The following is a 13,142-nucleotide window of genomic DNA, read 5'->3' as shown; positions in this document are numbered from 1 at the left end:
TAACATACAGAAAGTACAGAAAATTAGGAACATCCCCATGAACTAGACTGACAGCCATGTGAAAAATGAATGTGAACAATATATTTTTATATAATTCTCATGCCAAAATTTTGTCAGACAAATTAAGCTTGTTCATATCAATTGAATGTATGCATATATTTTTTATGATAATATATTATGTGGATATTGCTGCAAATATTTGTGTATATATTTAAATGTCTGCAACATATATTGAATTACATTTATATTATCATTATTATTATATTTAAGCATACATATAATGGAAATAATATCTCTCCTGTATGGGGGAACTGGGGCTGCAATGATTATATAAATTAATGATGTTTTTTTTGTTTTTTTTTTTTAATCCTCTTTCTCCGCCTGGTTTTCTATTTTTCTCCCCATCCCAATTTAGTCATTCATTATGCCAATTCCCCCCCCTCCCCTAACTGGTTGTTGTGCGCATGTTCCTCCTACTGGTTGGTACAAGGGAACCCTGAAGTCCACCACATGCTTCCTCCGACACATGTGGAGACAGCCAGTGGCTCTCTTCTCACCTGGCAGCGAGGACTCTCATTGGTGAAGCGTAACGCGTGGGAGGTCATGCTGCCTTCACCATTTCCTGCCTTTCGCTGAGCAGGCGCCCAGACCCGACCTGTAGGCGTCGCTGTCCACAACGCCAGATTAGAATGATGATTGTTTTGATTATAAAATCTTATCAATAATGATTTCCATAATCTAATCAAAACTGGTACTGCATGGCTCGAATGATAAGATGTGTGTATTACCATGGTGATGAGCTGCGTGTGGACAATATCTTCCACTAGAGCAGCTGTCTCATGCAGCGGCCGGCGAGCATCTCCTAGAGCAAACCTGACACACAGAGATAGAAACACATTTTCAATGCTTCATTAAAGCTGTACTATGGAAGACTGCACCTTATTTAAATATGGAGGATAAGAGAAAACTGCAACCAAAGGAAAAACTGTTTTATATTTGTGTCATTCACATTTTATGCTCTAGAAATTAGATCATTGCATTTAACTCGTACCAACCAGAAGTGGAGTTATTCAGACAAGAACAGACTAATTCCATTTGTAATTGTTTGTAAAAGTTGACTCAATGAAAGTATGAAAAGACTTATTTTCCATTTCAAGTCAAACTCATCAAGAACCTACAGTATATGTATACACAAATGTATACGTCACATAAATTACATATTGGGCCTTTAAGTACAACTTTATTTTAGGAAACTTTATCAATTTCTTTTTAATTTTCTTTCTTTTCTTTTACATGAAACATAAAACACGACAACACACAATATAATAATAATAATAATAATAATAATAATAATAATAATAATAATAATAATAATAATAATAATAATAATAATAATAATAATAATAATCAGGACTTCACAGGACTATAATAATAATAACAATAGAAATAACTAAAGTAATAAATACAGGACATAAAAATAAAAACCAATTATATTATCACAGACACCACAAGAGACATTTCCTCCCCCACTCCCACTCCGTACCCCCCAGGACCAACCCCCCAACCCCGCTCCGCTGCTAGATAGTGGCCTTGACTTTCTCGGCTGCTGAGACCCACAGCTCAGTCTTGGCCTGTCCAACCCCAATTACGCGTGCAGTAGATATTTCCATATAAACTATATCCAGTAGTGTCATTGTAAGTTTCTCAGGTTGTTTCCAGCTCATGGCTATCAGCTTCTTGGCTGCAGTGACACCCGCCAGAATGATTATTTTTTGTTGTATGGATGCCTGTAGTAATGATATATCATTTAGGGGTAGTGTTGCTGCCGTAAGTGGAATCGTTAGGTTACATTATGTTTGAAAGTTTAGTTGTTATGAATTTCCAAAAACGAGCTACTGGTGGGCAATCCCAAAACATGTGCATATAAGTGCCAGTGGCCCTCAGAGCGCACAAAGTGCACAGAGAGTCGGTCACCAGTCGCATAGCAAACAGCTTCCTAGCTGTGAGATACGTCCTATGAATATAATTAAAATGTATTTGCTGGTGATTAGGGTTGCGGGAGGCTAATGTATAACATTAGCCCAAATATTGTCCCAGTCAAACTCAGAGTCTAATTCTGGGATATCCCCTCGCCAGATTGTATCCAATGATACGTTTTATATGTGGATTTGATTAAGAGTGTGTACAAATCTGAGACAAATCCTCTTGAGGTTGTTCTGTCCCTGATAAGCTTAATAAAAGGGTGTGGGTGTAGTGCTTGAGCCCACGGTACCCCATGCGCCCTGAGCGCCAACCTTAGGTGCAAGTAGAGGAAGAATGATACGCCGGGGATGTCATCAAAATCTCTTAGGTCCTGAAATGCTCAAAGGCCGTTTTTTATCATATATATCCCCCAGAGTATGAACTCCCCTCCTCTCCCATTGAGGTTTTTTTTTTTATTATTATTTTTTAGCATTTTTACAGCTTTTCTTGGTCACGCAGGACCGACAGAGGAGAGGGCGAACGGGAGGAGAGGTGGGGAGGACATGCGACAAAATAACGTCGGGTGCTGGGATCGAACCCGGGTCGGCCGCGTAGGTGCGCGTGGCACTATGGTACGCGCCACAAGGGCGCCCCTCCCATTGAGGAATATTAACAGGTTTGTGCCCAACAAGTAGCTGTTGGTTATGAAAGATTGGAGTGTCGAGGTGCCATGGGCATTTGACAGCACAATACTTCTGTACATTACGCCATGTTTGAATCACGTGGGATATGATCGGTCCATATCGTAATTGGCATTTTGATATAGGGGTACTGGAGTATACTACATCTTGTAATCTTTGCGGTGAGACCGCTGCTGCCTCTAAGGAGCACCACGATACAGAAATGTCAGGGTCAAACCAGCTTATCAGGGGTCTCAGCGAGAAGGACCAGAAGTACAACTTAAAATCGGGGATTGCCAGGCCCCCATCCTGTTTCCTACGTTGACTGGTAGTTCTTTTGATTCTTGGGCGTTTGTTATTCCAAATAAATTTGGATATGATAGTTTGTGTCTTGCCCCTGTGGTCTATTGGAGGAGGTAATGGGAGCATTGAGCTAACAAAATGTATCCTGGGCAGTACGTTCATTTTGACTATGGATGCACAGGCCTGTAATGAGTTAGGAAGGCTCTACCATCAATTTAGATGTTGGTGTATTTTATTATATCATTTTAGGAAACTATATACATAGTTTTGCTCCTCTATATTACAAGAGAAGTGTCCTACTTTCTATGCCACTACATTTATCCATACACCTGCAGTACTAGTTACTTTTGATCAAAGGGTTTGAATATGTAGTGCTCTCAATTTAGATCAATTTCATTCATGAATCAAAGGTTATTTTGATTCATGAATGAAATGAGCTGGGATGAGACCACCTACGGTATCTTTTACTAGTAAGACGAGCTGGGTATTTCAAGGTATTTCTACTTTTGCTGAAGTAAAGGATTTAGGTACTTCTTTCACTGTCTCAACCACATACACACACACCCACATGTGCACACACACCACGCACACACAGGCAACAAAGACACACACACACATTTGGTCAGGCCTCAATTTACATAGAGAAAAGCCACATCCATGATGCCAAACTGACCCAAACCACATCCTCTCTATCCCTCCCTCTGTCCCTCATTCTCTCTTTCTCGCTCTCTCTTTCCTGTGGCCTGTTATTGGTTGGTTGGAGCTGTCAGTTGGGGTTGTGTGGGTTGGGTTAAGGTTCAGGTAAGGTTCAGGTTTGAGGGTTTAGTTTGGTTCCAGAGCGTCTGACCACCAACACACAACCTCTCCGCAACCACACACCACAGTGAGTACCCCCCACACACATACATACACACACACAGCACTGTGACCCCAGAACACAGGTGGCCTGTTTTTGTTCTGCAAAAAGTAAAAAACATATCACTGCACGTGTGTGTGTGTGTGTGTGTGTAAATCTAGCCGTTGTAATGCAGAAATACTTCATGGTAATTGTTATAATTTGGAGGCCTATTTGGGGTGTTTGACAGAGTCTCTCCAGCCTGCTCAAAGTCACTGTAGCCAGTCTACATACAGTGACATCAGAGGACAATTCACATTGTTTTTCTATTATGTTTTCATCGACAGCAGCAATATGAAAACGATGGCCTTTAGAACCTTTGGAACCATGTGAAAACAACAGCCACAGCTACAGCTCACTGTTCCAATATGTATTATTATTATTATAATACCTTGTTGGGTGAGAGATGTGATGATCAAGATTAAGGTTCTATTATATATGCAATTATGTTTGTAAACCATTCAATGAAAGTTACAGGTCTGTGTAAATGTCAAATCTCAATTGGGACAAACCTGGTTAAATAAAGGCTAAAATATATATATATATATATGTCTGACTATATGTGATAATGGTCTAGGCTTAACAGGTTAAAAGGCTGACTATATGTGATAATGGTCAGGGCTTAACAGGTTAAATATCTGACTATATGTGATAATGGTCAGGGCTTAACAGGTTAAATGTCTGACTATATGTGATAATGGGCTTAACAGGTTAAATGTCTGACTATATGTGATAATGGTCAAGGCTCAACAGGTTAAAAGGCTGACTATATGTGATAATGGTCAGGGCTTAACAGGTTAAATGTCTGACCCTGTGTGATAATGGTCAGGGCTTAACAGTTTAGTCAGTGGAACTACCATAGGGCCCACATATAAGACAACCCCCACCCTTTTTTTCCAAGACAATTTTTTTTAAAGATATTTTTTGAAGATCGAATCTTGCTTTTATAAAGAAAATAAGTATAGGTGGAATTGTATTAAATTGTCCTGTTTACATAAGATAGAAATGCAAAAACAAACGATTCATGTTTTAATTTAATAAAATAAAACATTATTTAAATACATTTCAAATGAAAATGTAGCCTGCTGGTAGGTCTATTTCTAACATCATTTAGATCTCAAAAGTGAATTATAACCCCTCCTCGGTCCTGACCTTGTTTAACCTGGCCTACTTTCAACCCTCTGAAACCTACCAGCAGGTCATGCGCCATTAACTTCACTGTGTTTTGAAGGCTGTAGCGAGCTCAGTTTTAAATTTTTAAACCATCCATTCTATATTCACTATAGTTGGTTGCTTAACGACAGTTAATGTGTCAATCAAACAGGTTGCCATGGCATCAAACAGTCTCTTTGGAAGCACCAACGCAGCCCTGTATTGGGGTGAGTAAAACACAAACACAAACACAAACACAAACGCACACACACACGCACTGCATTCTGGTGCAGGGTTTTATTTTTTATTTTTACCCTTTAAATTCCAGTGTTTGTGATGGGCATCACAAATTATTGAAAAAAAACTAAAAAAAAAACCACACATTCAATACATTTTCGAATTGTAACCCTTTAAATGCCAGTTTGTGTGATGGCATCACAAATTATTGAAACAAAAAAGTAATAAATAAAAAAGTAAAATATTTTCAATATATCAAATGCAAAGTACATTTTTCTGGGGGGGGTTATTACAGTCTAGGCATGTGTCAATGATTAGCAACAACACAGATTTTGATGGATTTTTTGTAATGTCAGATTTAACAACAACTATTTTCAGAAAAGTGGGAGTATTTCATTTTTTATCTGACATTACAAAAAAATCTAAAAATAAAAATAGTTATGATCAGGGCTGAAGTTGAATAAAAGATTTATGACTGTTTAGACTGCATTACTCTCTGTCACATTGATCTCCTGGTTGTTCCCCACGTAGGTTATCTAACTATCGCGCCACCACAACTAGAAACACTGGCCTGGCCTGCTTCTAAGTTCAGTGGCCTGACTGCACAAAACAAAAAAAAATATATATATATATACTAAAAAAAAAAAAAAAAAAAAAGTTTTTCAAGTACCACCAGCAGTACCACCAAGTACCACTAGTGGTATGCGTACCACAGTTTGAGAACCACTGGTCTAGTTAGTATTTTAGAATCTTTTCCTTTTTTTCTTTTAGTGTAGCAATTCCTGTGAAGTATTCTTTGACTATTTCTCAAAATGACAAGACCAAACCAAACCCCTCCTCTCCCTGATCCCTGGTGAACTTCATGCCAAGACGGCATGCGCTGATCTGTCGGAGACAAAGGATTAGCGCCCCCTGTCTCCCGGCCAAGACACAGCAAGTCGTTATGACGCTACGTTAACCTAATCCGACATGGTGACCATCGTGAAAGACAAAAATAGTCTAGACAAATAATGGTGTAGTCTGATCCCGGCATTAGTCAGTTGGTTTGGTCTTAGTCGACCAAGACATATTGTTGGTCGATTAACTGTTTATTTTATAATTTTTTTTGACTTTTTCTGTATTTTGCTCCCATCCCAATTTAGTCGTTATGCCAATTCGCTTCCTGGTCGTTGCGCGCATTGTCCCACTGCCGGCCTAGGGAGGGTGTAGAACTACCACATGCCTCCTCCGATACATGTGGAGTCAGCCAGCCGCTTCTTTTCACCCGACAGTGAGGACTCTCACTGGGGGAATGTAACGCATGCGGAGGTTCACGCTATTTCCCCCCGATCCCCTCCCTGCTGAACAGGCGCCCCGACCGACCAGTAGGAACCGCAGTTTACAACGACCAGGACACATACCCTGCTGGCTTCCCACCCGCTAGCACTGCCAATTGTGTTAGTAGGGACGACTGACCAAGCCGGAGGTACCGCTGACAGCTGGATTCGATCCCAGAGTCTCTGCGGTGGTAGGCGAGTGCATTCTCCACTACCCAGCCGCCCCGGATTAACTGTTTTTAGGCTGAATTCAGACAGACAACTCCAAACAGACGATTCACCGCTGCTGCCTGCTGGTCCCCAGCTAGGGGGTAGGGGGGTTCAAATGATGAGACATATCCGGGTAACATCTACCTTGTTCATCTCATTCAAAATTCACACATTATGTTCTTTCTGTGCCCCAGAACAGTCGAGTCAGTATTTGTGAACATGCATCACTCTCTCGTGAAGCTAGAAATCAGCTAAATCAACTAATTGATTAGTCAAAAAAGTCGTTGACTATTAGTCAACTAAGAATTTCCGTAGGACAGCCCTAACACACAAACAAGTTAGTATATTATAGTGTGTGTATAGTGTATTATATAGTGGAATGTATTATGTATAGTTGGTGTATTAGAGGGCTATATATTACAATAAGTATAGTTACATTAGTTAGTGTTTAGAGGGCTATATATTAGAATATGGATAGTTACAGCATGCTCTGTAGCTCAGGTATGAAGCTGGTCCTGGAAAGGGGGCGGTCCTTAGAGCTGGAAGGGGTGGAGCTAGCCATGGGACTGCTCATAACCACACCCACCTAATGAAAACAATAAGCACACAAACACAACAGGGTTAGAATAGAATAGCACAGAGTAGTATAGAGCAGAAGATAATAGATCAAACTGAATAGAACACAACAGAATAGATAGAACAGAATAGACAGACTGCTTAGTCACTCAGGATATTATTCTTTTGGTAGTTTTCCTGAAAAGGTGTTAAGAATATCTCTAAAATCACAATAATGTTCCCCAAACTGCTTTGGTCATTATCCTCTTAAGTCTTAACCTATAACGGCCTGGCCATTTTGGCGACCTCTAGCGGCTTGGCTGTGCATATCTTTTAATACAATATATATATCGAATTAAAGCCATATTTGTTGCCTGTCGATTGGCGTTTCAGGCGACAAAATCTGTTCAGTGGTTCTCGAATTACATGCCGATATGTGAGGTGTGCGCCAAAGTACACGGCAGACTTTTGTTTTTTTCAAATATCAAATTTGGACATGTACTACACAAGACGTCAGGCTATGGACCCAGGGTGATTTCCAGCTCATACTAAAAAATACTATATTTGGATATTGCAACTACTACAGAAAAACGTGAGTGAGTAACAAGTTTTTCTACAACTCAAGTTCAGACCTATGTTACTCTATTTCATTAGCACTAAAAGTGATCTTTCCTTATTGTATCAGAAACTTCTGAATGTTATCTTTCAAATGAGACCAGGCTTATGTATGTGCTATAAGTATGAAGTATAGAATTTTGGTTTGCAAAAAGAGTTTGCAGTCCTCAAAAACGAAAACAAAAATGGCCACTTTTTGGGGCGCCTGTTAAGAGTTAATAAGCTCTAGATCTAAAGACCTACCAAACCTGCTTTGGTCGTTAATAAACTCTAGATTTAAAGACCTACCCAACCTGCTTTGGTCGTAAATTAGCTCTAGATCTAAAGACCTACCCAACCTGCTTTGGTCTTTAATAAACTCTAGATCTAAAGACCTATCCTGCATTGGTCTTTAATAAGCTCTAGATCTAGACCTACCCAACCTGCATTGGTCTTTAATACGCTCTAGATTTAAAGACCTACCCAACCTGCTTTGGTCTTTAATACGCTCTAGATTTAAAGACCTACCCAACCTGCTTTGGTCTTTAATAAGCTCTAGATTTAAACTCCTACCCAACCTGCATTAGTCTTTAATAAGCTCTAGATTTAAAGACCTACCCAACCTGCTTTGATCTTTAATACGCTCTAGATCTAAAGACCTACCCAACCTGCATTGGTCTTTAATAAACTCTAGATTTAAAGACCTACCCAACCTGCATTGGTCTTTAATACGCTCTAGATTTAAAGACCTACCCAACCTGCTTTGGTCTTTAATAAGCTCTAGATTTAAACTCCTACCCAACCTGCTTTGGTCTTTAATAAGCACTGGAGACCATAGTCACAATATATCAAAATAGAAAATAACTGAACAGATCAGAATGGAACAGAACAGGTATAAAATAACAGGACAGAAATGAACAGAACAGGTCTAGAATAACAACAGAACAGAGATCTAGAATAACAACATAGCTGAACAGCAGCAGAATCAATAAACCAAACAAACAGTGGTCTCTGACTACACACACACACACAGGTGTTGTGACCACTAGCTTCCACTCCGGCAGTTTAATCTGAATAATAATAGAACCAGTTCCCTCCTATTCAAATAGCTAATAGTGAGAGAGCGAGTGGGGGGGGGGGGGGGGGGGGTTAACCAGTAGTCAACCCTCCTGTATGGCCAATCCCTAGCCATACAGTCTGGGAAATTTTTTAGCTCAATGGATTGAAGGCACTGTGCAACCAAGATGTGATCAGTTTGTGTTTTGTACCTTATTTCTGCATAGTCCATAAACAGCCTAAGGAATTGCATAAAATGGCCATGGCTGTAACACTGACGCTCTTCATTCAGAGGATGTATGGCTTGCCAAGATACATTGAAAATATGTGGGGTTTTCTGAGCCATTTTCAGAAAGAACTGCTCAGCATACAACCGATGAAAAAAAAAACTACAATTCTTGCATAAATCTCCAGATTATGTAGACTTAAGATACTAAATCAATCACAGTATGAACTTTTTTTCAAGTGTTCTTCAAGGTCTTGGTGTCTTCATGTAGTATTTTGAATGGATTTTTGGCCTTTTTTCCCTGTAAATTTTCGAGGGGTCAACAATTATGAATCAAATCTGTCTAACTAATGGTACAGTATCAACCCAAAATGTGCTGCAGCAAATGATAGAAGAGAGCATGGGAATGTAATGTGCCAAGGCCCTATACAGTATAGCCTACACCCATACCTCTATGATCCTGATAGATTTATCAATAGATTCTTCTTCTTGTCGTGTCCACAACAGTCAATTACAATAGATACAAAAGATTGACATACAGTGAGTGTTGCAATGGATCTCAAATGATTCCTTAGGTTCAGTTTTCTGGGATATGGCATCTGTATGTGGCACATACTGTTAACATCCACAGGATCTGAACAATAATGTGTTGCACACTTGTCTTGCAAGCTCTTGTTCTGATTCATAAAGCCTAATAGGCCTACATATTTCTGATGAGTGGTCATTTGTCAATTTGCCATATAGGGCAATATCTCTAATAACAATATAAAACTATGACAAAAGCTTCTTAATTGATCATTAGGGTTGGGTATCGTTCGATTTCTTTTTCCAATTCTGGTGCCAAAACTGATGGGAGGTCCTTCCTAGTAACCGGTGCCAACATCGATACTTAAAGAAAATAAAAATAAACACGCAAACGCAAACACAGAATCACCTATTTAAATGTAGAAACCGAACACATGGCTGCGCCACTACTGCTGACAGTACGAGTGCACTGCATTATTAATTTGGTTTCATTAAACGTGTAGCCATGGAGACTGCTTGCTGTCGCTGGATCCTCACGATTTTGGGGCTCATTTCGATGAAGCACATCATGATGTCTGGGTCGTATATATTGACCATGTTGGTACCGGTGCTACCCTGTACTCTATAACCCTATAATGTATTACGTTTGTGTGTCTTGAGATTCTGGTTTGATTTTCGGTGTGCCTTAGGCCTGAAAAGGTTTGGAACCACTGGAATGTTAGGAGTCGTCTGGCAATCCGGAGGTTCCCGGTTTGATTCCCGCTCCTCCTGGGCAGCGTGGTGATGTGTCGTTGAGCAAGACACTTAACCCCATTGCTCCCGATGAGCAGGTTGGCACCTTGCATGGTTGCCTCCGCCGTCGGTGTGTGAGTGAATGGGTAAAATGTGAGAAACAAATTGTAAAGCGCTTTGGATAAAAGTGCTATATAAAAAAGCAGTCATTTACCATTTTACCAAAGTTTAGGTTGTGTGTGTGTGGGGGGGGGGGCCGGGGGGGGGGGGGCTTGTGTGCGTGTTGGCTTGAGCCAACTGGTAATCTGAAAATCTGGTATGTCATAAATGTATAGATGTAGCAGTACTGTCTATCTGTATGTCATGTGTGTCATATGATGAATTGAAAATGGGGGACCCTGATGGAAACAAGACGAAAGTCTTTCTCAGGTCTGCATCCTCTTAACAATTGTATGTATTGAGCTGTACTGTACTGTACCCATTCTGCAATCTGTTAATAAACTTTTCAATCAATCAATCAATCAATCAGCCCCTGCCCCTCAAGTGCACTCTGGCTCTGTGTATCTTCAAAGATTAGGCTGTATTTTACATTTGAGAAATTATGCTTACAAATGATTCAGCCCAAAAAAGAAATGTAGACCGACAGTCAACAGTTGTGTATTAGTCCTGTATACCTTTATGTTTTAGACTAATATTCATAGACTGGTAGCTATCCATCTATTGATTTGTGCACAACTGTCAAATTGCCTCCTCCATTACGGTACATGTACACACAGTGACACAACTAATAAGGCGAGCGCCTCAAATGTGCTAAGACACAAGAAATATACACAGAGAGAACACGCGGACAGAGGCAGGGAAAGAGAAAGAGAGAGTACTGAGAGATGTTCTGACCCAGTTTTAGGATGTTGCCTTGAATTATGTTCAAACGTCTTTTCTTCTTTCCTCCGTTCGTTCTACGAAACCATACGTGTTTGTGGCACACTTTGATGACGTATAAGAGAACCCTCAGCGACGCAAGTTTGTGTGATCGCTGTAGTTTTTCTCCGTTCGCAATACTTCCGGGATTCTGAAATCAGGGAGGGGAGGCTGGATTGATTGATTGATTGATTGAAAAGTTTATTAACAGATTGCAGAATGGGTACAGACTGTACAGTACAGCTCAATACATACAATTGTTAAGAGGATGCAGACCTGAGAAAGACTTTCGTCTTGTTTCCATCAGGGTCCCCCATTTTCAATTCATCATATGACACACACGACATACAGATAGACAGTACTGCTACATCTATACATTTATGACATACCAGATTTTCAAATACAGTACTGTTTGTGATACTAAAAAAATCCAGAAAAAGAGTGTATATACATTTGACATAGAAACTGTGCATTGGAGGAGGTTGGGTAGGTGGGGGTGGGGCTGTACATTGGAGGTGGGGGGGGGGGGGGGGGTTGGGTAGGGGGGACACACACTGTACATTGGTATACTGACATACATTTGACATAGAAACTGTACATTGGAGGAGGTTGGGTAGGTGGGGTGGGGTTGGGTGGGGCTGTACATTGGAGGTGGGGGGGGGGGGGGGTTGGGTACATTGGAATAATGACAAAGCCATGCTTGGTCTTTATTGTACAACTGGGTTAGGACATTTGTAGGGGCCAGTTTTGAATTGCAGTCTCCCGTAGGTGTTCTTTGAGAGTGTTTTTGAAGGTGGGTAGTGATTCACATTCCTTTACAGCTTTGGGTAGGGCGTTCCACATTGTTGTGGCCTAATTGCGAAACGTGACTTGTTTGAGCCGAATCTGGGTTTTACATGATTTGTGGAGCTCCCTCTGGTGTTGTGATCGTGGTATTCACTGACCTTTGGGAAGTATTTTGACATGTACATGGGTACCTTCAGGGCCACCTCAGGGGGTGTGCGAGCAGTGCGGTCGCACAGGGCCTCGCGGGAAGGGGGGCCTCGCAAAAAAAAAAAAAAAAAAATTATTTATTATTTATTTTATTTTTATTTATTTTTTTGCGAGGCCCCCCTTCCCGCGAGGCCCTTTTTCATCACAGACCTAAAATCTAGTTTTGCTTATATGCTTATATATTTCACATTAGACACGTTCCTGGCTCTGAGGCTCTGCAGGCAGCAGAATTGGTTTCAATGAGGGGAGGGGTTACAGCCAGGTAGCGTCTGTTGAGTTCATTGTGTGTGTCTGTGTGCGTGCCGGGGGGGGGGGGGGGCGTGAACCGACTCATTGCCAGACGTGAGCGATTCGACTCACGCTCACGGCAATGAATCGGCTCTTATGAACGAGTCGCTCATGACCGACCCATCACTAGCGTCTGACTATTTCGCGCGTGCAGCATTGGAGGTTATGCCAGCCAAGATGAAGAGGACATCGTTCGGCAGATGGACTGAAGATGAAAGTTGTTGCATGTTAGACAGTTCAGTCAGGCTAGCCATCCCGGCTAAAGACAGGCACAGCTAGTTAGCTTTAGCTACGTTATAATATTAAGTGTGGTTCAGTCGGGATATAGCCATGATGATGTCGGCTAGTAGCTAGCTTAGCTAAAGGCTAACTAGCGTTAGCTAACCTAGAGACAGCGCGTGCAGCCAAGATGAAGAGGATGGTCGTTCGGCAGATGAACTTCGTCAACTCCACGCGGTTGTCTCCATCCTCTTGGACGTTTGGTGAGTTTTTAATGCACT

At 40.9% G+C, this 13,142-nt stretch overlaps 1 protein-coding gene across 1 annotated transcript in view; it reads right to left on the bottom strand.

Moving 5' to 3' along the window:
- supt3h (SPT3 homolog, SAGA and STAGA complex component) overlaps nucleotides 1–11,431 on the bottom strand; it is a 31,412-nt gene extending 19,981 nt beyond the window's left edge. The window contains exons 1-3 of the mRNA XM_084321211.1: nucleotides 11,338–11,431; nucleotides 7,238–7,341; nucleotides 789–873 (exon numbers count right to left, since the gene is read on the bottom strand). Coding sequence (XP_084177337.1) covers nucleotides 789–873; nucleotides 7,238–7,329 — 177 coding nt within the window. The 5' untranslated portion in view covers nucleotides 7,330–7,341; nucleotides 11,338–11,431. The remainder of the gene's footprint in view (nucleotides 1–788; nucleotides 874–7,237; nucleotides 7,342–11,337) is intronic.
- Between the last annotated feature and the right edge of the window lie 1,711 nt (nucleotides 11,432–13,142).

The sequence above is a fragment of the Notolepis coatsorum genome (genome assembly GCF_963971535.1).
Source record: "Notolepis coatsorum genome assembly, chromosome: 9".
Lineage (NCBI taxonomy): Eukaryota > Metazoa > Chordata > Actinopteri > Aulopiformes > Paralepididae > Notolepis > Notolepis coatsorum.
The sequence above is the reverse complement of the archived record's forward strand: the minus strand, read 5'-3'. Positions and strand labels throughout refer to the sequence as shown.